The following is a 26,724-nucleotide window of genomic DNA, read 5'->3' on the forward strand; positions in this document are numbered from 1 at the left end:
TATTATATTTTAATTAAACTTACGCAGGTTCAATAATAATAATAATAGATAGCTTAAAGTTCTGAAATTTATAATTGTGCTTTTAACAATCTTTAATAGTAATTGTTTTTTAAAAACATAATTCTTGTTTCCTTTCTCCAAGTTTTTCTATTGTATGTCATTTATTTCAATTTAAAACTTTTTATTTCTCTAACTTATTATTAACTAATATTGTTAATTTTTTGAAGAGGAATTAGTTTTAAAGATTTTAATAATTGATTGAAATTCTTAAGCTTTTGTACTAGAACACATTACAAATGAGTTTAACTTAGTAGCGAGCGAAGCGATCATGATTTTCAAAGCAAACCATACAAGATTGCATAGCAATCTTCGAGGGTAGGAGAGCGTTAGCGAACTGGAGACAGAGCCTGCTAGTTTTATATTAATTTTGTACCGCAATAAAATTTAGAAAAGTAAGCGTTCTAAATCTTGCTGTCAACATTCTTTCACTATAACAGATGTGATAAAACTATAATCTCTTGTACAGTATTAGAAATTTTGGATAGCGTTGCACCATAATAATTGGCCTCAATTTTATAACGGTGCCCATTAGAACCATATTATTGTACAAATTAATCCTTTTTTAAGCTTTGTTACTGTGCACGTAGTTTAAAGTAAATGCACTTCCTTATTTTGTTTCTTTAATTCAAAGTTGAAGTGATTAATCTGAGAGTGTATATGAAAATTGTGAGAGTGAGATATCACAAAATTGATACTGAGATTGTATATGACTTGTAAATGAAAAAAAATTTATTTATTATCATTCATAAGAAAATTCACTTGTAAAAACATGAATTATATTTTAAAATGAAAAAATATTCAAAATGAAAAAAAAAAGTTTAAAATTTAATTCTTATATATATATATATATATATATATATATATATATATATATATATATATATATATATATATATATATATATATATATATATATATATATATATATATATATATATATATATATATATATATATATATATATATATTATAATAAAACAAACTAATTTTTTTAAAAAAATTAGCTAAATAAATAAAAAAAATTGGGCAATTTTTCAAAATAAGAATATAATTATTTTCCTAGCTCGTACCTGCCCATCCATTAATTTGGTGAAATCAGGCTTTAAGTAAAATATTATTCCTTTCATCGCACCATTTAATGTAACTCCACGGATCAACAAAATTGTCAACATCACATAAGGGAATGTTGCAGTGAAATATACAACCTGAAAAATCAATACATCAATTCAATTAAGAGTACTTTTAATACTTTAACTCAATTTAAATGAAAGCAGAGCTTTGGTTAAAACTTTAAAAGACATATTATATCTAAATCTATAATAATAAAAGAAAGAATTTGTATATCTCTTATAACTCCAGAACCATTTGTTCTAGGTTTTTAAAACTCAGGTAAGTGATAGGAATAGTTTTAGTACCCCTCTTAAAAAAAGAAGTTTTTAACTTAATTTTTTAAGTTTGTTCGAGAGATGTGTAAAAAGCGAATTTTTCGTATATAATAAGTTTGCAATTAAAAATTGCAGGCAGTTCTTATTTTTTTCAATTACGTATTTAAAATATAACATCATTAAGGTTTGATAGTTAACTGCACTATTTTAATCAAAACGAGTTTGATTGGGAGTTTATTGCACGTTCTTAAACACGTATGCATCTTTGATTCTTTATGCGCAAGTAAAATAAATTTGTATGGCATGTAGGATCGAGGCCATCGAATTATTCAGCATATTGAAAGCTTTCTAAAACCATATAATTAGTTTGTTCGTAGTTTCAGCTTTTGAAACATATTTCTATTTCTATAACATATTTCTATTTCTATTCATATTTCTATAAATGATGTTAAATAAATACTAAATTATTATTACATCGAGAAAATTATTTGTTTCTCGTAAATCTTTATCAAGCTGCAATCAAATACGTAAGTTTCGGTGCCGAATTAGTTAATTTTTTAAATTAGTTGGAGAATAGTTTAGCTTCTAAAAAGTTGTTTTATTATTACTCACACTTCATATGAATTCCGAAACAGTCATTTTTCAAAATTTGCTTATCGTTATTCGTGACCTAGTTCAATTATTACATTATTTCTGATAGTTTCTTCCAACTATGTCACTCGAAATACCGATGAATTGGGGGATTTATTAAACTTCCCAACTAAAGAATGCGTTATTATGAGCATTCTTTAGTTGACTACTTCTTTTGCTGATATTCACCGGTCAATATTGTCTCAAGTTTCAAAAACATGAAGAAAATGAGATGTTTCATTCGTTTAAATAGTCAGTGTGTCATTCAACTAAACTAAATTCATTTATTTAAATACTAAATGCAAATTAAAAAATGAGTGTTAATGAATTCTTAATCACACATCCAGCGTAATAATTTGACATAGATTTCAGTAGACACTCCTCCACGGAAATTGCTCACATTCGTAAAGTCTCTTTAAATGAAATTTCAAAATTATTAATTGGAGTTTAAAAAACTGGAATTTTTTGTAATGAAATAAAAAAAATTCATGAGAGAAAAAATTAAAATTCTATTCTGCCTACAAAGCAACTTTATGTGACAGTGAAAATTTTAAAATTTATAATACCTTTACGCAATTTAAAATTATTATTGTATCTTATATTTTACATGCATGCATGCCCACAAAACTTTTGTGTCTGTAATATTATGACCCGACAATTTGGTCAGTCATAGACGAAATTTGTTTTAGATTTCAATTCTAAGCAGTATAGTTGATTTAAAAAAGTATTATATAGTTTCATGTACCTTTCCAGTCCATTTCACACCTTTCCATATGCAGAAATAGCAAATTATCCATGCTAGCAGCAAAGTGAGAGCTAATTCCCACCTAATGCCTCCAATATCATGAATGCCATCTGATATTTGAAGAACTTTACGTCTGTAAATCAAGAAATTATAAGTTGAATGAATAACTTCTGTGATACAATAAATTACGAGTTGAATAAATTACGCCCTATAAACCGATAAATTACAAGTTCTTTATCAAAATATAGAGTAAGCTATTAAAAATTTAACATTCATTTCAAAAACAAGATAAACATCTATGCTAAAAAAGGTAATATAAGCGAAAAGTGATTTAATGTTTTATAAAAAAAACAGAAAAGTAACAAATGAAAAAAAATTTAAGGAATGGATACAAATTAGCGTCTATCAAAAATTTCATGCTGTAATCACAAGAAACTAAGAATGAACCCTCCAAATGTTGAGCTCCTGGGAAAAACAGAACGGAAATTTCCCTGCTACGCACCTCTCTCCCATTGAATAACATGGAAGAAATCGACTTTTGATGCAGGGAAGCTTGCAGCTAAAAGTTCGGAAAAAACCGGGACTGACGCTAAGAGTGGTAATTTTTTTTTTTTTTTTTTAATTTCAGTTTCTGGCATTTTAGAATTTTGACATAGGTTGGTTTCGAATTTGAATCAAGTCACAGTTATTAATATAGATAATGAGAAACATACGACAATTCCAAAATTTGACTCACTTGCGACACGAGGAAAATTAGTAATACTGTTTTTCCAATTCTACACTAGTTTTTGTTTTGTTTTGTTTACATCATTTTTATTTAATCCCGTATCCTCCGTTTTTCATGTTGATTCAAATTTCGGAAGTAGAGTGAAAACGCCTATATCTTACTATCTTGCAATTTCCATTTTTTTAAAAATTAACGTGTGCTAGATACCTTTTAATCCCGCTTTCGGCTGACCATGGGCTCCTACACTCCAGAGCCCAAGATTAAGAAAACTGAGATGGGCACAGTAGGCCTTGGCCCTCTATGGGCTGTCACGCCACTGAGTTTAGTTTTAGATACCTTTTAAGAAAATCGCTGATGTTTTATAAATTTGTAGTTTACTTTTTCATGTAACGTGAACTTCAAACCTAACTATTTGATGGCTCTAGAAACAGACTCATGGAGAAACTCGTAATCACTTTACTATGCCTATACACAATATATCTCGACTTTACTATACTTGCATACCGTTTCTAACTATATATAGAATTTTAATAATGGTGTCGCAGTTTTTCCATGCTGTTAGTACATTTTTAATGGCTATAAAATGTGGTAGAAACTCAGTTCATTTTAGTTATTTATCACTTCTTTAATTATTCAATCATAATTATCACTATAACTTACTGTTCAAATGATTCATATTTAAAGTAAAAATATTCTTTACATTTAATTTCAATAGCAAACTGAAAGAAATAAGCAAGTAAAAAATACTAATTTTACTGTCTTTAAATCGATTTTTGCTTATTATTATTTACCACTTTTACCAATTTTAGTCGCCCATGGCGTCCCTGTATTATTATGATTTTGATTGGTTTCGAAATTAAGAATTAAAAACGAAATGAGCTGTTTCTTTATTATAACGTAATTCTATAATATTACCTTCTTACGCTACATTGTAGTTTTTATTTGAATCGGTTCCTAAGCTTATTAGCCGTTTTACAATATTTTTTGTGTGCAAATTACATTAATATACTATTATTCGTTAAATGATATAGAATTTAATGAACAGCTTCATTCACCTAGTGATGCTTCCACAAGTTGTGTTTAACATATCAGCCTATTCGGAAAGCGAAATTATTAAATTATGATTTTGAACTCACCAAATTTGTTATAACAATATATCTTTAATTTTAAATGTTATTTAAAATAATGATTACTAAGCAAAGTTATCAATGTTTACTAATAGATCTTAATATGGTAACGGAATCATACGAGATCTTTGAAGCTATTTATCAATCAAAATTAATTTTTAATTTAAAGAAATGAATGTCTGGTGTAGGAAGTGCGAGTACAAGCGTTAATAAACTAAATTCTTTATAGAACATATATTTTAAGCAAATAATTTCAACTTTCGTTCCTAAAAATTGTCTTATTCTAAAAAAAAGAGCTGCAGTGGGTCAGGGGATAGAACGTTTGCCTTTCAATCAGATGCCCCAGGATCGAACCCCACCATTGGCTGAGCGATACGAATTCTGCTCCTGGCTCGCACCGACCATAGTGCTGACTTAAAATATCCTCAGTTGTAGGCGGATCATGGGTTAGAGTCCACTTGGCATCAGTTTAAATGTGGGAGGTTTTCGTGGTTTACCTTTACATCTAATGCAAATGAGGGTTAGTTCCAGCAAAAAATCCTTCTCTCTTAGTGTTGAATCCAGGAGTTCTCTTGTCTTCAAAGTGTTGGGTTCAAAATGACAAGGCTACAGAGTTGAACATTGATAGTCGTAAACTCAGAATTTTGTAGACTGTTCAACGCCCTTTATAATATAAAATTAAAAAAAACCAATAATTATTGCGACGATGGAGCCGCGAGGGCTCAGGGGATAGAGCGCTCGCTTTCCAATGAGGTGAACCGGTTCTAATCCCGGCGATGGCTCGTCTATACGAATTCCGCATCCAGCTTGCACCGACCACAGTGCAGACGTGAAATATCCTCAGTGGTAGACGGATCATGGGTTAAAGTCCCCTTGCCGTCAGGCTAACCGTGGTAGGTTCTCGTGGTCTTCCTCTCTATGTAACGCAAATGCGGGTTAGTTCCATCAAAAAGTCCTCCACGAAGGCAAATTTCTCCCAATACTTGATTCAGGAGTTTCCTTGTCTTCTGGATAGGGTTCAAAATTACAAGGCTACGGAGTTGAACGTGAGTAGTCGTAAAACCGAAAATTGGGTCTGCTGTTCAGTGACAGTTATAAAATAAAATAAAAAAATTATTGCGACGGTATCATAGGGGTTGTTGAGCGGGATCAAGAAGGAGGCTTAGCCCCTTAGTTTTTTATAAACTTAGAAAATTTATGTTTACAACATAAACTACTCACTCCCAAAATTCTTGAGCAGCGTCAACTTTTGTTGAGTTCTTCATTTCTTCTGAAGTGAGGTTGGAGAGTGTAATATTGAGTTCCCTCACAGTCAAGCAGTTTTCTGTGTTCCATTCGTTGTCACAGGTTGACCAAGGCAGAGTGTGAGTAAAACTATGCCATAAGTAAAGAAGTCCCCAGCTTAGTACTACAATGTAGTACACGTTTAAAAAGAAGCATATCACAGTTGTACCAAATCCGATACCTGCAAGAAAGAATAAAATCGATAGTATCTCATGTGAGCAATAACCCCCATCTCTTGCAATATAAATCTTTTAAAAATAAACTTACTTTGGTTTTTATAAATACATAGAATGCCTAATTGCAGAGTCACGCAAAATTCGAGAAACTTAATATATATTTTATGCATTTTATGTAGCATATAGTAATAATTATTTAAAAAAGAAACTAGATGACTAAATATTATACGACTTCGAGTAAAGTATGTATTTTTAATGATTAAGATGATTATCTTGATAACAACAAGATAGCTCTGCAACTGAATGTACGTTGAACCTAGTTATAGGCTCAGGGATAATTGTGAGCCCAACTTAAAAATCCTGAAAATTTCTTGAGTTCTTAAAATCATTAATGACGCATTTAAAAAAATTAATGTCTTTATAAAATTAAATCATTGATATTTTCACAATGTGAAATTCTAAACAAATTGTATGCTGCATAATTTAAATTAATAATAATGTAGAAGTTTACTTTTATCTCTAATCTCATTTATTATTCTACCGGAAAAAAATATTTATAAATGAAAGAAATTCTGAGTATAAATTCTAGTTCTATGATTTTTTGAAACTTCTGGACCTTGGATTTTCGGAAATTTCCGGATTGCGGTTAGCGAAAAATCGGGAAATCCGGATTTTTTCCGGAGCACAGTCATCTCTGTAGGATAGAAAAATCGGGAAAAAGTGTTAAAATATTAGTTTTTCAAAACAGAAGTTTTAAAGCTTGCCGTTGGAGTGTTAAGGCACAATAGTTTGAATAATTTTATTGAGTTAGAAGTTTAAGTTCAGTGAAACATAACTCATTTTAAATTGGTTTAAAATTTCTTGATGGTTCAGAGAGATTTGATCAAAATATGCATTTTAAAATCCACCATGTTTTCTATAAACCATTATAAATTGTAATTTGTTATAGTGCCTCTTAAAGGGATTATATCTAGGAAACATATTAATTTGGGTTATGTACTGCCTTACGCATATGTTACAATTGCCTTTCCCTTTAACAGTTTTACCTAATATAGGTTCATAAAACGGAATCTTGCAAAATTTAAAAGTATGCAAAAATGTTTCAACGAATCTGTTAATTTATAAACAAGAAAAACTGTGGGATGCATATTTTAAATTTAATAATAATAATTTAAGGAAAAGAAATTGTCTAATAAAATAAAGTTTTTATGTTCTACCAGTTTTTATGTATAACTTTATGTGTTTTTATGTGTTTCTTTAATTATTAATTTTCACGATTTAATTATTAAAGAAAGGATTAACTCCGTCATTTGTTGACTGAATACTGAATCGAATGACGTAAAGGCTGAAGTGCTGCAATTTGGCATTATAATCCCAAGATGGAATACTATTTCATAACTATTCAATAATTAATTTTTAAGCACTTTTTTATTAATCAAATGACAAGGAAAAAAATAAGATTTAGTCTTAAAAACTTTAATTACATAATACATAAAAATTTGCAAATTTTACTATTAAAATTTTTTTCATCATCAACAAATTGATTAATAAAAATGAATTATTTTATCTAAATTCCTCATTATATTACATCTATGTCTTTGGGCGGAGGTTTTATAGCTTATTGTGAAAGAAATATTTTAATTTAAAAAATCAATCAAAAGTTATGGCGAGAAAAATTTGACAATTTAAAATAATATTGGGGAAACAAAATTTTTATTCGTTTCAAAACTTTGCAGACCCCCTATTTTGTTGGTAATAAATCCTGAAATGATTTTAAAAAAAAAAAAAAAAAAAAAAAAAAAAAAAAAAAAAAAAAATTTGTTTCTTAAAAAAAGCACGTTTTTCGGCCCGTTTCCGTCACGGTTACAGTTAACGGTTAAACATGTATCTGAAATATTGCTATAACATTTTACAGAATGAAAATTCAACCAACCGTTGAAAAGTAATAAGGGTAATCGGTTTTTTATTTATTTTGCTGATTGTACATCTTCAAAAATTTATTTCTGGCATGACAATAGTAACTTTACTTTGTGAATGTCGTTGAAAAACGATTTCATAATTATCTAACTTGGCATCACTTAATCAGTTTTTTAACAACCAATAAATTCGTTACAAAAGGACGGTTATTAAAGTTATGATTTTTTGTTAAGCATTAAAAAGCTCTTAATTTCCTCCGTCTCGATACGCAGTTCTGCCATTAGAAGAATGTGGTGAATCTGCATATAAAAGCTTAAAATAGAATACACTTTTTATTCCGTTTATTGCGTAATACAATTGAAATTACTTGAAGTCATATGTATCTTGATGACGGATTAAGTTAAAAATAAAACGAAGGTGTCAAGGCAAAATAGAGTTTACGAACGGACAAAAGTAATAAGAGGCCTTATTAGAGGGTACTTCTATTCTCGCTAATAGCAAAGGATGGACAAGATTTATGACATAGGATGTGTGAATAAAATGTGACGTCACACAGTGATAATGAATGTGGCAAAAAGAATTGTTGTAATGAGGTAATATTTTTTAAAAGATTGTTAAAAGGATGTGACATTAAGTTATTATTCTTAAAGAGGAAGATTTCCATTCCTTCAGTACTGTAATTTTTATTTCATTTCATACTTATTTTAAAAAGACACATTTTAATACCTATTATAAATAGTTTACTGTAAAATAAAATATAAATCCAAACTTTGAAAAAAAATCGTGAAATTGATCTCGAAAATTAAAAATACGACTTTCAGATGTTTTTTTGTCTTAATTCATATTTTAATTAGCTGATAGAATTCATTAATTAGCATATTAGAAGTGTTATCATAGTCATTAGAATACTCAAACAATTATGAATAAAATGTGAATCATAGTCATCCTAGTAAATAACGTCACACAGTGATCATGAATGCGGCAAAAAGAATTGTTGTAATGAGGTAGTATTTTGTAAAAGATTATTGAAAGTATGTGGCATTAAATTTTTCTTCTGAAAAGGAAAGATTTCCATTCTTTGTTTTCTTCAATATTTATTCCTTCTTTCAGAACTATTTTAAAAAGACGCATTTTAACACCTTTTATAAATGGTTTAATATTTAATAAAAAAAACATGACTTTTTCGGGCTTTTTGTCTTTTTTTATAATTAAATTTGTAAATGGAACTCATTAGCTAGCATATTAAAAGTGCTATGAAAATCACTAGAATAATCGATTAAGACTGCATCAACGAGTGTGAAAAATCTGATCATATTCGATATAAAGTAGTTTTTATAGATATTGTTTCTAGCTCACTTTATAACACCTTTTTGCATATTTTAATTTGTTATTAGAGCATTTCTGTAATCATATAACTTAACTACTTATTCATTTATAATTGGAGAAATTTCGTGAAATAACTTTTAGTATAACTGTTTGGCTATGTGCTGTGGGTGATGCTTTTTCAGATTTACGTACTTCTCCGGCTGGAAGCAAACATAGATCCTTCATCGCATTCTTTAATCTCAACCTATTAGTGGCCAATTGTTCCCATGATTTATTAGCGATCTTCTAATTCATGATTAATTGCAAAAACTCAAAAGTTTAGATACAATTGAATATCAAGAAAAAATAAATGGAAATCTATCATGCCGAAAATAGAGACTTCTTAAGAGTTATTCAGTATTTTTAACTTTATTGAATCTGTTGCCTTTTAAAATCATTTGAAGGTATTTGCTTATAGTTTTTTTTTTAAATCTTAATTTAAATATTAATTTTGAACTTAGTTGATAAAAACATAATATCTCAATCGGGTAAAAAGATATCTTGACACTCTGCTAGAAATTCGTCGTAAAATTGTTAAGAAGCAATTTATTTAATAGTTATTTTACCATATTCAGCCAATAATCAAATAATCAAGATAAATGAATGAATTCAATGATGGAATTCAAACTGCAAGCTCTTATTGACTGCTTAAAAATTGTTTATTCACTGTTTTCATCGAATGCGGTCAAACAATAAGAATTTTATCTGCGTCAACTCGGTCCATTTTAGAAAATCACTTAGTTCCTTGCAGCTGTGTAAATTACGTAAAAGAGAGAAATAATCTGTCAATTTAATGACCGGTTGAACGAGGTTCAGCTCCCATCGTTGATGCCACAATATTTCCATTCCTTCAGCACAAAAAGAGTTTCCTGTGTCCTAAACTCCCCAATTGGTGACCCTGAACTATTGGAATACGAAACTTTCATTCTCGCATAGATAGCAGCACCAAACAGCTGCTTAACATTAAAACTCTAGTATTTCTTATCATTCTCACGATTAATGGTACCACCAGCTAAACTAATTAAGCCCCATTTCATGGTTCATTTGACAAAACCCAAATCAACTACAACCTAACTCAAGCACCTTTACCTTACTAAGCTCTTAGCTCTTATATCCTGTTAAATTTACTTTTTACGGTTTCGAAACAATACTAATTGTAAATGGTTACGGAATCGTGTAGTTTTGTATTAACCATACTAGTTGTGAAAGCTTTCAAAACCAAAAAGATAATGAAATGATTCTAATAGTAAACTTTAGGATTAATAGGATGGAATGACTTCCGCCGTTTGTCTTATCGTAATTTCAGAATAAAAATTCTAAGAATTGATTTAAATTTACGTATGATACACTGAAATTTCTTTTGTACAGATTAAAAACAGCATCAAGGTGCAACATAACTTGCATTAGGTTCCCTATATTTAGAGAATTATAACAAGCAGCTTAAAAATAGACTAAATTAAGGCATGGAATGAGAAAAAAAATTGGAGATTCCACACTTGGCGAAGTTTTTCTCAAACTTCGCTTTCTTAGTCCGCCTCAATATCATGTTAATTGTATAGAAATACGTTACATTCATATAATCGTTTTTTTTACCATCCAAAGTACACGCCAAACTATACCAGTCACATAAACTATTGGCAACTACTTCAGTTCTTTAAGAAAAGAAATGTACAATTTTACTTTTAATTCGTTCGAAAACTCGTCTTCGTGAAATAACTTCTTAGTAAGAAAACTAATATTTTGTGAGAAAAAAAATTTCAAAAATCATTTTTAAAAGCTAATTATTTCAAGAAATATGTGGTTATTTAACATTTTAACTGTATATAATGGTTTATTTGAATAGTTAAGATAAATTTAAACAGCAAGAATGAAATATACTTTAGTATGATTTTTAGACATTACGGCTTAAGAATATTTTGCCGCAAATCTGAGAATAACCACTCGCTGCGTGGCGAGTCAACAAAAAAAAAAAAGTGGCTACTTAAATTAGATAAACAATAAACAGTCACTTTTTCCCTTTTTAAAAAAAATTATTTTATGATGAAAATATATCAATACTGAAACAGACTCTGGAAAATAGAATGTTCATTAAAATGTCCAATGTTCATTAAAATGTACATTCAAAATTTTGATTCTTCAGAATCTATCAATTTGTGTTAGAAAGATTTATGTGAAAGATTCAATGTTCTTTAACAATTCACATATTTCAATGTATGCATTAAATGTATTTTGTCTCCTCAAATATTTTTAAAAAGAGTTCTTAAAAATCAGAATGCTTAACTAAATTTTGTCTCGTATTTATATTGCTTTTATTGTGGAATTAACTTTTTATAGCAAGTAGATTATTTCTGATACGATTTTTTTTAAAAGTAAATAAGAGAAAAAAGTTGCTAAAAGTGGCTACTAAATGAAAAGAACCTATCGATATCAATTAGGTTTGAGGAAAAAGTCGCTACCAAGTTATTAGTCAACCGATCACTGGCTATTAACTGAAAATTTAAATTTTCAGGTCTAACTTGTTGATCTTTCAATGTTGGGTTTTCGAAGAAATTTTTGTTTCGTTTCTTTTCTTTCAGTCAATCACAGGCTGCTACCATTATATCGCAACTCTTTTAACTACGTTAGATACGAAGATTTAAACTAACATGAAGTCCTTTGTATGGATTTAACAGAATGGATATAAATATTTAAAATAACTTACCTTTAAAAATAGGGCAAATGTCCCAAACAGTGATGCCACCTTGACTCGTAAATTGCCCTAATGCGATCTCAAGAATGAAGACTGGGGCACCTCCAGCAATTAGGCATATTAAATAAGGAATTAAAAAGGCTCCTGAAATAAGAAAAATTTACGTTAAGGATATTACAGATTAATACGAGTAGTTTCAATGTTTTGTCAGTTTAATTTAGCGTGAATTGTAAACAGTTGTTTTATTTAACAAAATCATTGGAAAATCAACATTTATTAGCATACTATCTTGTATTTTTACTACATTAATGCATCCCTTAATTTTCGGAATATTGTCTTTTAAGCACTAAATTATAATATTGCACTCAAAATATGATCAATTTTTGTGCAATACATGCTTTAAAACATGCATGAAAGTGTTTAAAATAGCTATAATTTATATTTTTTTATAATTTATATTATAGCTATAATTAATGATGCGGAACACAAATCTTTAAATTTTAGTAAAATAATTTTACCTAAGTCATGCTAAATATTTTTAGATAAATAAATGTGCTAAATTATAATGAAGAAATTTCAATTTATAAAAAGCAGATGCGAGAAGTGGGAGCAAAGTTGAGAAAACAATTGTCGCATTTAATTATAAGATGAGCTCCACTAAAAAAAGGAAAGTACCAAAATTCAAAACTACCAGAATATGGTAAAATGTACAGTATTTCTGTATCTAGGAGAACATCAAGAAGCTCGTTGATTTTTACCGAAGCCCTTTGGTAAAATTAACAATAAAATATGATTTTATAATCTATGATAAAATTTAGTAATTTTGTTATGATACCTTAGAGCATAGCATAAAAATCATTTACTCCATTAAATTTACTTTTCAGTTTTGTACTAAATTGTGTGATAGTAAGAGCTATAATTTTGAAACCCGGAATTTCCGATAAACCATAACTAAATGAACGGAAAAATTACCTAAAGAATTGTTTAAATACCGCATGTTTTGGTTTCATTAACCAGAGTTACGTTGCTTTATTTTACTTCCGAAATTTTATCAGAAAAATTTTAACAGTACAAAACCAGAATTAACAAGATTTTTTTTCACCGTATTGCTAAATTGCCCAAAATCTTATTTTAAAAAATCTGAAAAATTGCAGCCTAAAGGTATTTCTGGAAATATTCCAACAAATTTTTAATATTCTCAATATTGGCGTGTAAATTTTGGACACACGCCACGGAATTTCCTTTGAAAATAATGATTGGAAAACTATTTATTAAAAGTATAAAATACGTAATAAAGTATATAATAAAATATTTGAAAATATTCTAAAAAGTATAAAATAAGTAATAAAGTATGTAATAATATATTTGGAGATATTCTAAAAAGTATAAATATTCTAAGGGCTTCTTAGTTTGCTAAATTATTCTAACCTATTCTTCTCATCTTTAACCTGATGAATTTCTATAGATTTATAATAAAGGAATATTGCATAATTAAGCTGAGTCAAAAAGTCCTTGTCATTATTTTTCTTACGTATTTCAGAATATACATTTCATAAAATTATAAAATCATACTGGAAATCATCAAAACATAATGCTCATCTTGCGTACATAAAGGATTTTAATGTAATTAATTTTAATTACATTAATTAAATTAAAATGTAATTAAATAATGTAATTAAAAATCTTATGTAATTAAAAATAATTAAATGAAATGAAATTTAATTTTTTATCTAATTAATTGATTTTAATGTAATTAATGTAATTAATTTTAATTACATTAGTTAAATTAAAATGTAATTAAATAATGTAATTGAAAATCTTATGTAATTAAAAATAATTAAGTGAAATGTAATTAAAATTTTTATCTAATTAATTGTAATGTTATTAAAAATTTTAATTTTCCAAATTTATATGTAGTTAAAATTTTGATCCTTCCAAAGAAAAATTAAAAAAAAAAAAAGCTTTATCATCGATTTGATTTGCATTTGCTTAAGTCACGCAGCTTTCTGTAATGAAGCATTTAAATGTCATTCTGAAGTTCGAAGGTCGAATAAAATCAATAAGCCATGATTACGTTTTGTACTCGATGCATAACGTAAGTTCCTATGTTATATTCGGTATTTATTTATGTATTCAGTGCCGAAAAAGCCACAATTATTTTAATTTAAAATAATTAATATTTTTCATCAAACAAAATGGTATTCATGGCAGTACCAAGTTGTCAATGTTAAACAGTACCAGATCTACTTTAAATATTCTAAAGAAATTCGAATATTCTTAACCAAACATAATTTTTATTTGTCTAAGAAATTTAACTTCATACATTTTGAAGATGCATAAAATAAATATTTTCCATAAATTATCTAAATGGTGATTTATTAAATGAGTCTATTAAAAAGTAAGAACCATTCATACTTATGTTAAAACTAACTGATATAATAAATATTTGCTATTGTGAATTATATTCTACGATGAATAACAAATATAATAAATTATATCATAAACAATGAATATAATAATAAAAATAATAATAAAAATAATAATAAAGATTGCCATATCATCAAGAGTCACTAACTCAAACTCAATGAGTTTATGATATTGTAGTAAATACAACAATAAATAAATATAAAGATTCAAAAAAATTATCTTAAAAAAAAACAAAAACAGATGCGACATTATTAAGAGTAGTAAACTAAACCTCTTGATGTATCATTATAGATGAATGATTGATAAATGCTCATTATCATAAATATTACTGCAAATAAAAAGACGAGTTTTTAAAATTTCAGAAAAAAAATCTGAATAATGTGTAAATTACATTGAAACTCTTCACAGAAACCCAGTTTAATGATAAGCGTGACAGGTTTAGAAAGGTCGTGGAAAATTGAAAGGTTTGGGGTAATATAATACTAAGTCACACTTTTGGCAACAAAAGTGATATTTTAACATCAAACTGTTTCATCTGTTCAATTTAAAAAATTTAGCTTATCATTACCTACTCCTTAATCATCCATTTTTAATCACTATTACATCAGTGATCGTATTATTTTTTATTTACTATACAACTATTGATGGTATAACACGAATTAATATTTTTTCCCAATCCTTTGAGTACAATTGTTCATTCCTTAAGAACCAGCGTCCCAGTTAAACTTGCTTGAAAAAATTTGCTTTGTGATACGCATAAAAGGAAACGAAAATAAAAATTAACTTCTATTATCCTAAAAATTAATTTAAAAAAATGAAAGATCAATCAATTCAAAATCAAAGAAACGTTAGATGAAAATCAACAATTGCCGAAGAATTTATTAACAAAGATATTTTTAATCCTAAAAAATAGCGTGCTACACAAAATAGTGTTTTTTTAAAAAACGACACGAATATCTTATTTACTTCCTCCTTTTCAACAAAACCTACACAAATATGTTTACATTTTTAAGCGATTAGAGTGCATAACAACTTTTGATAAGAAAAAAATTTAAACATCATTAAAAAGAAAGATATATTTCAAAATACATATTAAGACAAAGCTATTAATAGTTTTAAAACAACATATTTTGTTCAAATTCGCGATGAGAGATAAACAGTTGCTATTTATAAATTAAACCAAAGCAACGAGCTTTTTCATTAGAGTAACTAAAGGCCTAGAGAGGATTCTAAACTTAATTTATTTATTTTCTTTAACGTGAAAACATTGAGGTAGTGCTTTATTTCGTATTTAAAATAACACGGCAGCCATATGTTAAATATTTATATTAATAAAATTGAATAATTAGTTTTGAAGAACTATTTTACCGACAGAAATATTAATGCTTTTTTATAGATTTTTCAATAATTAAAATCCTATAAATTATTGAGTAGTACGCAATTTAACCACCAGGGGGGTGCAGACCAAGAGAAACTTTTGCTTGAACTTGGACTTTTCCTTTAGTAATTTAATTTTAGAATTAAATACAACTAATTTCAATTTGCACAAAGTAAAATTTGCCTGTTTATTCATTGTGTAAAATTTAGAGTGAAACTTTCCTTGGAACCTTTCGTGTTTTCCTTATGTGGTTAGTACTCTTCGACTCAGAAACTACTTTAAATTTTTTTACCGCTTTTTTTTTAAACCATTCATTTGATAATTTTTCAGTTCTATGGTAACGGTTTAACCGGAAATTCTGGTTTTCAAATTAACAGTTCTTAATTCCACACATTTAGTAAAAAATACATAACTTGAAAGTAAATTCAATCAAAAAAATGGTTTTAATGCCATGATCAAAGGTACCACGCCATGCCATCCTTTAAGGCTCCAAGGTACTAAATTTTACCACATTTTATCACACATTATTAGTCTTATTGTTAGTTTTACCAAAATTATTACCGAAGCGCTTCGGTGAAGTTTTTGAGCTTTTTTGTTTTCTCATCGAGTAAGAAATACGGTAAATTTTATCATATTTTGGTAGTTTTGGCAATGTTTTTTTTCCTCAGTGTCCATTTATAAGACCTATAACGAAGAAAAAGTAACGCAGAATTAAATTAATCATTTAAAATTACTTATTACATAGCTTTTAAGTTATAATTTTTTAGTAAAAAGCTTAAAGCTTCTAAAAGAATTTTGTGTCAACTATATTAAGTTGAAAGATAACATTTAATAAAACAGAGAACGTAGCTGGACATAAAATGCTATTTTTTCGTCAAATTTTAAATTAAATGTATAATTCTAAGTAATTCCTGATGTCATTGCTATTTTATCTTTTCACATACCACAGATATGTATCTAATTAATAATTCGATGATAGAAATAGTGATTATTTCCCTTTATTTGTGCAGTTATACGCATTCTTCTTTCTTTTCTTGTATTTTGCAGTTTTTTTGTTTTACAACTGATACGTAATTATGAGGATTACTATGTAAATACATTTTATCACTATTTTTTTCTTACTTTAACAATGTTTTTCGAATTTCTGTTTCCACCGAAACTGTTGCAATAACGGATGATATTATTTAGGAATTTCAACATCAGAAGATTCGCATCGAACATTTTCTTTCAGTAACCTCCTTCTAAACGTTCCTTCTCTCCTACTTGAGACGCATGATAATCCCATCCCTTTTGATCTTCATTAGGCCTGAGGTCAAGTCTAAAACGGATGGGTCACTTGCCTTAAAGGCATTCTGTTAGTATTTTATGTTTTCTTTTTGTGACAAGATAAGACAAATGTCAACAAACAAAAGTAAGTTTCTCAGTAAGAAGTGTAATAACGTTGGAGTCTTTCAAAATAGAAGCCAAGGTCAGTCGAGGAGGTCTTAGTTTTTTTTGATATCCCTCCGGTCATGCTCTTAAACATCGTGACCAAAGAATATCGTCACATGATCAATATGACGTAATTACATAATACACTGTTAAAAGCATTCGTGCACGTTGAACTATATCATTTAAATTTGACTGAGCAAAGGTATCCAGAAGAGCTATCTCCGCCTGATAAATCTAAGCTCTTTTCTGTTTTGCATTCCTGCTGGCATATAAATTTAAGGAAACATGCCGTTAAAAAATATTTTACAGCTTATTCAGTACTATATCCCTATCGTATTTCATACGTCACTATGTCATATGTCACTAGATCCCTGTAGCTTATCTCATTCAGCTTATTTTCTCACAAAAACTAGTGCAGCCTTGAACCACAATATCGGTACAATGAACCATAATATAGAGAACCATAATATAGAGAACCATAATATAGTTTTATACCGGCACACCAGTTGGCAGTTTTTTCCCTCCGTAAATTTAACAGATTTTTTGTACAGTGTATGCAAGTTGTAAAGTTTAGGCATAGTAAAGTGATTATGAGTTTCCCCATGAGTCTGTTTCTAGTAAGGGTTAAATTATGTAATGGTTTCTCAAATTAAATTTGAAGTTAAACGTTACAGGAAATGCAAATGTAATCCAAAAGGCTATTCGATAAGAATTCAGTATATTTAACTGCTCCAACACTGCAAAAATGGGTTTCTCAAATTCGAGCGGAAATGTATCAAAATAGCTACGAAACCAAATATAGTTGAATTTGAAAAATCCGTGTACTCATTATTGAGTATAGTGACATGTTCAATACAGCATATACTCATTTTTTGAGACAACGCATTTTGTAGAGAGCTACTTCATTTGAATGATTTTTAAGTTTTTTTGCAAGTTATAATATGAACGCTACATAAATAATCTGTAAATAAATTAGGTTTTTCAATTTCATATAAATTGGTTTATAAATACAGAAATTAGTTTGGAAAATTTCCATTGATTAATTGCTATTTACCCTTAAAATGTCAGTTCTGGTGTTTAAACAATGAAATATCGTTTATGTATAAGAAAATTTAAAAATTATTTTGGGTGTCAGAACAGAGAGAACTTAAATTAAATTAAAAATACGAACAATTGCAATCGCCGAAAGGCAATCACGAGTTACCCATTGGTAAAATGGTTGTTGTCTAATTTTTCACCTAAATTAGTATTGAAAACGATCCAGTTTGACCTGTAGGTTAGAATTTCTGATTCCTAATTAAAACAATAAAAACAAAAATATCGTTCAAATGATGAAATTCTCTTTTATTCACAACTCAAGAAGTATTTATGGGATCTTTCTGATACCATATCTCAAAAATAAACTCACCAACTTAATGCGTAACAAAATTGAAAGTGAAAAAAAAAATTCTAAAAAAATTAACAAACAGCAGCGATTGCCATAGCAACGCATGCAATGACGGCGCATGCGCACTATTTACTATTGCTCTTGAACACAGTTGAAAAGTGTGATGACGTCCAAATAAGGTGCGCACGACATCAAATCCAAAACAACACCCATTTTGCCAATAGGTAATAACTGTCACGGCGTCCCCAAGATTAATTTGAATAATTTTTAATTGCTAAGGTTAATATAATTGAATTTAAGAACTCCATGTATTCATTATTGAGTATAGTGACATGTTCAAAACAGCACATACTCATTTTTTGAGACTACGCATCTTGCAGTGAGCTACTTTATTTGAATCATTTTTAACCTATTTTGCAAGTTATAATATGAACGCTACGCAAATAATCTGTAAATAACTGTCGCGACGTTTTAAAGATTAATTTGCGCAATTTTTATTTGCTAAGGTTTAGTTTAATAAATTCATATAATATCTGAACGTTATTGAAATCTGGGTTGGAAAACAACTAAATCTGCCACTTAAATCCTGATAGTAGCTTTCACTATTGGGGTAAATTTACAGACATAATTTTCTAGTCAAAGTCTAGACTGAAGATACTTTTTTTTTAACAGTCTACCACTAGCTAAAAAAAAAAAATTAGATTAGAGCAATTTGTTCTATATCTTTAATAGGGTTCCTATTTCAGAATAATTTTGTTATAAAATGTATAGTAGTAAAAACTCAATTTAAGATATTAAAGTATAGCTCCCATTTCAAATATAAAATTGAAGTGGTAAATTAGGAAACGGCTTAGTTTAACTCGATTTGGTGCGGAAACTTAAGATGACCGATTTCAACAGGCCACACGACACCGCCAATTTTAAATCATTATATGTCCCGAGCTTCCTCGTTTATGACGAACATTTTAAGCTTACACGTTTTAGAACATTCTATATTATTTCTAGACTACAATCATTACGGTTAATGGGATATAGGATACGAATTTTAATAAAACAGGCATTCATTTACAATTTGTAACTACCGTTTCAAGGTAGCTTATGAAACATTTTGGCAGCGGAATCGAACATAAATTAGTTTTCGGCACAAGCTAATAGTTTCCATTTGCCTTGATAGCCAATAAAGAATCATACGGAAAGCAATTTTTTATTTATTAAATCACCAATTAATAATTTGAAACATTTTTAGTTCCATTTTAATTATTAACATTTATTTTTAAAAATAAGTTGCAAAATTTTAATTTATAAATAGAAATAGTTTCCTGGCGCCTATAAGCAGAATTTATGGCGATATATCGCCAAATGTAATTTATCGTTAATCGAAATTCCCACAATATGAAAAACGGTTTGTTAAAATTGGGAAAAAAATTAGTCAAAATAGCCCCGAAACAATATAGTCGAATTCGGAAATCCCGTGGTTGGTTGGTTCTAATGCCACTTGCCACACGTGCAAGACTGCTTAGTGAAGCCGAGCAAATTTAAGGCAGCCTGTGCGATTCTTGTTCTTCAGTGGTGCCATCGATGGCCAAGAATTCGTCTTCGCCACACCATACGTCACACCTGTTTATAAGGCGGACCCATTCATACATCCATCCACAAATCGTAATTTTGACCTGAATCAGAGAACGATCGATCTCCAATCCAGTACCCCCAGAGGTATTGATTTATTATGGGAACATGGAGTACTTTGTGACTCGACAGAATTTTAACGTGCATCAGTCACGAAGTACACGGGGACTCTTCGGCTGGCGGGGTTCGAACCCACGAACTCTCGAACATGGGCCCAGCCCCCAACCGACCAGGCTATCCCAGAAATCCCCTTCAAGATTGAAACAGCATATACTCATTATTTTAGCAAAATGTATAGTTTTAAACGTGGTGTGGAGGGAGAAATGTTTATTTCCTTGGCTACCGGCAGGATTCGAACCAAGTGTCTCCGAGTTTATAGTAGAATGCTCTTATCACCATAATCATAGTCCATGGAGAGTTACAACGCTCTAGATAGTGTTTGCCGCTATGACGCAGCATGACTATTTTCCAACTTCAGTGCAATTTGGAAAGGGTTGCAATTTGCTCCCAACAGCTGAGTCAGGAAATCGGTAATTTTAATTTCCCGTTTTGCTCAAAAATGAGTGTATACGGTTTCAATTTTGAACTCAAGGGTTTTTCAAATTCAACAGTGTTTGCGCTTGAGGAGCTATTTCGGCACATTTTTACTAAATTTTGAGCAACCCTTTTTTATATTGCACCACTTTCAAAACAGCGAAAGCACTCAAGTTTTTATTGGCGCTATGTAACTGAGTTAACTATACAAATTTCAATCGTTGTCTCTCCACATCAAGCAGAATTTATGTGCAATTTATCGTCAATCGAAATTTCGAACATTTTCTGACAAGTTAGATTTATTTAAGTTTCAACAAGATATATGTTTCCAGTAAAAAAAAAAGAGAATTACAATTATATTTGAAATGTATTAGGCAAATTGTTGGTTACTTGCATCACCAAGCGAAGTTTTAACCATTTTCTGACAGGAACAAACAGACACAAAACCACAATGAAAAAAGTAATAAAATGGAAAGCTTTTCGGGAAATGGAAAAGTAGTTATAATTATCCATGTCTAAATTGAAAAACGTTATTTTCGGTGGTGATAGAAGTTTATTACAAAGGTAATGCACCCCAATACTCTACATTTTTTTGTTTTAGATGTCAAAAATGGAATTATTTTCTGATTTTCCATTCATTTGAAAAAATAAAAATTTAAAATTTACATTTAATTATATTCCTTCTCTTTTTTAAGAAATATTTTAACCTTTTAATTTAATCACTAAAGGGTGAGGGGAAACTCTACTAGATATGCTGTTTACAAGACAAGTATAATGTAGAGCTTAGTTCAAACACAGCTCCATAGGTCAGCAACGGCTTCACGTGGATATGGACATAAGAACAAAGATTTAAGCGCGTACATTATCCAGATTAAAGCAAATTAAGCTGATTAAACTCGTTTAGCGAAAAAAGTAAAAAAAGCAGGAAGTTTCTATTGGATAACTTTCTAACAATCGATTTCATTAACTATGTATTGCTTGAAGAGGTCATGCATTGCGAAATCTTGTTGGGAATTTATAGAAATTCATTATTTTTCTAGCAGAAACCTAAATCAATGAAGAATAAAAACTTTTTTTCCAAAAAAAATTACTAGCTAATTAATTAAATATTAATTTTAAGGTATTTTAATTATCTCAGCATAATTATTTTAAAAGTAAACATTTTGAAATCGAATACATTTATGGATTCTTCTAACTTACATCAATGGAAATATTTTGCTCTAAAAATTATTTTAAAAGCACAATTATTTTAAAAGTAATCATTTTGAAATCTAATACGTTTATATATCATTTTAACTTACACCGATGAGAATATTTTGCTTTAAAATTTTTTTAAGAGGAATTATTTAAAAAAAGCAGTTATTTTAAAAGAGAGAGTAATAATTTTGAAATCGAATAAATGCGTTTATGTATTAATTCATTTTACATCAAAGAAAATATTTTGCTCCAAAAATATAATTTTAAAAATTAAACTTTTTGTTTTTATTACTGAAATTGATATAGTTCAATATATTCTTTATTAGTTTTCTCTTTGTGTCAAAATGTACTAGATCTTTCTAAGAGTGAAGTATCATTAACAGTGAAATATTTTTTTAAATATAAGCTTTTAAAATTAAATATAAAAAAGAAAACAGCAATACCACATATTTATGATAAAAGATGTATATTTTGCGAGTTTTTTTCTGGAGTAACTTTTAAAAAAAATCAGTTGTATTCAATTCACATAACTCACATAAATATCAACCAATTGCCTTCATATTTAAATTATAAATTTAAAATCGCATTCTTTACTAAAGTTCGTTGGATATTTTTATTTTATTTCTAATTTCTTTATTATAAATAATTTTCTGGTGATTATTTTAATTAAACTTTTAATTTCTTTTCGAATAACACCATAAATTTGTGAAATTTGACAAAAAAAAGAAGAAAACAACAATTTAAACTCTGCAGTTTAAATTGTTGTCGGTGCATGGTTGAAAAATTACATGTAATAGCACATAAACTAGAAAACCACATGGATCAATCCAGTTTTACCGCATCAATTTCCATATATTTTGAGTTATGATCAGTATAAATAAATAAGAGATATAAAAGTTTTGTTTTCCTATAAACTATTTCTATAACATTAATTAAAAGTATGTACCTGTAATAATTATTTTTTCTAATTCTGTTCTGATATTATTACGTTTTTGACTTTGAATTTTCTAAATCAAGAGTCTAAAATTGAAAGAGTTGTTTCGTTTTTATGATGTAATTCAGTGATATTACTTAATGAGCTACATTTTAAGATAAACTTGCTAAACAGGTGTCTAAATTTATAAACCATTTTATAAGTCCTATTTTTGGAACAAATTATATAATTATAGTACAATAAATTACAGTATAATAAATTACAGTAAAAGGAATTCTTTAAAAGACGAGGAGATTCGACCAGTTTTAGGTACAAATTGATGCATTCACAAATTGCGTTTAATATATGAGCTGGCTTCGTAGGCGAAAATATTACATTACGGTTGTGACTCATCACTCAAAATACCTTTAATATTAAATGTTATTTTTAAAAAAAATGATTGCTAAGCAAAATCATTTATGTTCACTAATATACCTTAATTGAACCATCAGGTAAATGTTTGAACGTGGGAAGTGAAGGTGCAAGCGTAAGAAAACATAATTCTTTTTAATACATATACTTTAAGTAAATTATATCCTCTTTCATAGGAAAATTGTTAAATGCCTAGGAACAAGAATTTACGAAGCAATTATTGGAGTGGATGAACAGCAGCGAACAGGGGGGCTTAATTCCTTAGTAATAAAGGATCATTTTCAGAAATTTCTGAAACATGCTTACGTAGGCGTAGCGTGGGAGCGGCACACTTTTTATTTTTAGAAAACTTCGTTTATTTTAAATGTAATGTATATAAATGCATATTTATTTTTTTATACGCATGCATATTCATACATAAATGTATGTATAAAACTTAAATTAGTCGAACTTTTTTTCATGCTTATTTTTTCAACCGTTTTGCTTGCTCCTCCCCCCTAGACACCTTCCACTCGAATTCTTTTTAAGTATAGTTTTCTATTAAATTTATTTTAAATTTGGTATTTCTATTTCTAAATGCAATAATAAGTATTTTCAGTTTTTTCTAAAAGAAATAAATTTATGGTGACGTTAGCTGTAAAGGGATGGTGATGCGAAGTTAAAATAGTTTTTGGCAAAGTGACAAAGAAACGGAGACACCTTCTTTTGGGGTTTCAGGAAGAAACAACCGAGTCGGCGTCCTCAAGGGCAGGTGTTGGTCTCTGTCTCATACTTACATACGAAAACAAAACTATTTACTACAGAAAAATTCGCCCTAGTGCTTTTCGTGAGCATCAACAAGAGAAAAAAACAACTGGCAAATCGCCGATTATTGCAACTGCTTGCATAATCCAGGTAACGTTTATAAAAACTAAATATGATCATTAAATAGTATATGACTTCAAAAAAAAAAAAAATCTTTTTTTTGCTTGAACACTGACAGAAAAATCGGTTCAGCGTTGGAGGATAATATCAGCACCCTCAATTATAATACGGTGCTAATTGGCTTAAACCTTAATATGTAGTTAGAATAAATTACGCTACGTTTCAAATTCAACCACAATATCGAGTCAACAAGTTTGAGAAATAAGCTAATATGATTCTAATTAACACCATTTCAGGGATGCAGGTTATTCGAATGATATGATCACATAACCTAACGACAAAGGCATTTGCTGTTTCTTTTGATTGATACAATAAGGTTGACTGGTACAAAAAAAATTTTTTTTAATGCCGAAATATTTTTTTTAAAGATTGAGTAAAGGCACGCATAAACCTTCATAAAAAATATTACACTTGAGTGCTGGAAAATGGTTCAACTTTAGCAGAAACATGGTTCGTTTTAGCGCAATTTTAAAGTTGCCACAAATATGCACTATAATAGGCGAACAGGTTACCCATTGGCATTGTGGGAATTTCCAATACTCGTTTGTTTTATACTCCATTTATTTCATATTATTTGTGATCATAATCGATATGATAAATCAAACCCAATACTTTTGATGAGATTCCTATCCTCAATATGAAATTACTCCCATTTGTCAAAGGAAACAGTTTCGTTAAAAACGAAAAAAAAATTGAGATTTTCGTTTAATCATTTATTTACAGTGTGTTCCGACGGAACACAGTTTAAATGCACTTATTTATTAAAACTTTTTTTAATAATTAAAAAAAAGCTTTATGCATAATTTCGTACATAAATACACAAAATGGCGAAATTTCTGCATTTTGTGAATATTTCCGTTGAAAGAGTTCTTGGAGGAAAAAAATTTATTTTATAGTCAAAGTTTTGCAATCGATCCAAATATTATCCTTATCAGATTTTCAAAACACTTTATCGAGACGTTTGAATAAATAAATAGTGTTTTTATTTACATGGATTCTTCAGAGTGGGAAACGAGATGAATGACTTGTTCCTCAAATTAGTATGCGTATTTACTCTAAGAAACAAATCGTAAAGAACCGCTTGTTTATTTTACAGAGGGCGTTTGGAAAGAGCCAACTATAAATCTGTCAACTGGATGCTCAAGCTGAGGTAAGTTTAAGATCGATTTACAGATGAGTTTTAGTATATACTTTGCCGTGAACTTGGCGCATAAGGGTTAACAACTGACGTGGTATTTCTGGTAAACTTTCCCTCTTATTTTCATTGGATTTTCGCCTGTAACAATTCACAAAAGTTGATGAACCGGGAAATTATTTTGAGGTTAAGTTCGATATGATGTAAATAATTATAAAACGATTTATTTTATCTTTCCGAAACTGAATTAAACCTAATTAAACATTTTAGTAAAAAAAATAAAATTGTTTTTTATTTTTGTATTTTTTTTTTAAAGTAACTTTTGTTCGTGATGGTTTAGTGCGGCACGGAATGAAGGACTGGGGTTCGATCCTCAGTGGCGACTGGTATCCAACCCAGCTTCAGATCGATGGGTACCAGCTTGTCTGGGCAGTAAAAACGGCTTGTGCGCAGTGCTGAACACATTTTGATTTATTTTATAACCGTCGTTGAGCAGCCGACCTAATTTTATGGGTTTACGACTACCAACATTCAACTCCGTAGCCTTGTAATTTTGAACCCAATCCAGAAGACAAGGGAACTCCTGGATCGAGTATTGGGAGAAATTTCGCCTTCGTGGAGGATTTTTTGATGGAGTTAACCCGCATTTGCATTACATGGAGAGGAAGACCACGAGAACCTACCACGGTTAGCCTGACGGCAAGGGGACTCTAACCCATGACCCGTCTACCACTGAGGATATTTACGTTAGCACAGTGGTGGTTGCAAGCCGGATGCGGAATTTGTATTGACTGGGATTCGAACCCGGTTCACCTCATTGGAAGGTAAACGCTCTATCTCCTGAGCCATCGCGGTTCAAAATGCTGAACACATTTGACACAATCACGTCATTGATCTCAATGGTCTCAAAATGAGCGTTCCAGTGGCGTTGAGGGGTCGCTTACACGGCTGGTTGGATAGCCGGATATAGGGAGCTCGATCCTGGTAGCCAACAAAACAACCGGCATGGATATACAGCAAGATGCACAGTAAATCTGTCGTTGTTCCTCTTGTTAGTTGCTGTGTGGGAATTTGGAGAAGGGGTACCGACTCAGGCGCTGTCCACGACGTATGGTAATGGTCAAAATTACGAGCAATTCCTCTCGTAACCATTAAAAAATAGAGCCCTAAAAATGGGGCTAGGTGCTTTAGTCAGTGTTGAGTAATGATGATGGTTTCAAAGTTGTGGAGCCTTA

The 26,724-nt window shown here is 29.4% G+C and overlaps 1 protein-coding gene across 1 annotated transcript in view; it reads right to left on the reverse strand.

The window, feature by feature from the left end:
• LOC107444033 (sodium- and chloride-dependent GABA transporter 3) overlaps positions 1–26,724 on the reverse strand; it is an 86,679-nt gene that overhangs the window by 36,907 nt on the left and 23,048 nt on the right. Inside the window, exons 2-5 of the mRNA XM_071180135.2 lie at positions 12,118–12,249; positions 5,896–6,139; positions 2,821–2,953; positions 1,131–1,265 (exon numbers count right to left, since the gene is read on the reverse strand). Of these exons, the coding sequence (XP_071036236.1) occupies positions 1,131–1,265; positions 2,821–2,953; positions 5,896–6,139; positions 12,118–12,249 (644 nt within the window). The remainder of the gene's footprint in view (positions 1–1,130; positions 1,266–2,820; positions 2,954–5,895; positions 6,140–12,117; positions 12,250–26,724) is intronic.

This window comes from Parasteatoda tepidariorum, chromosome 1, assembly GCF_982258835.1.
Source record: "Parasteatoda tepidariorum strain Cologne lab strain chromosome 1, Ptep-v5.0, whole genome shotgun sequence".
Taxonomy (NCBI): Eukaryota; Metazoa; Arthropoda; class Arachnida; order Araneae; family Theridiidae; genus Parasteatoda; species Parasteatoda tepidariorum.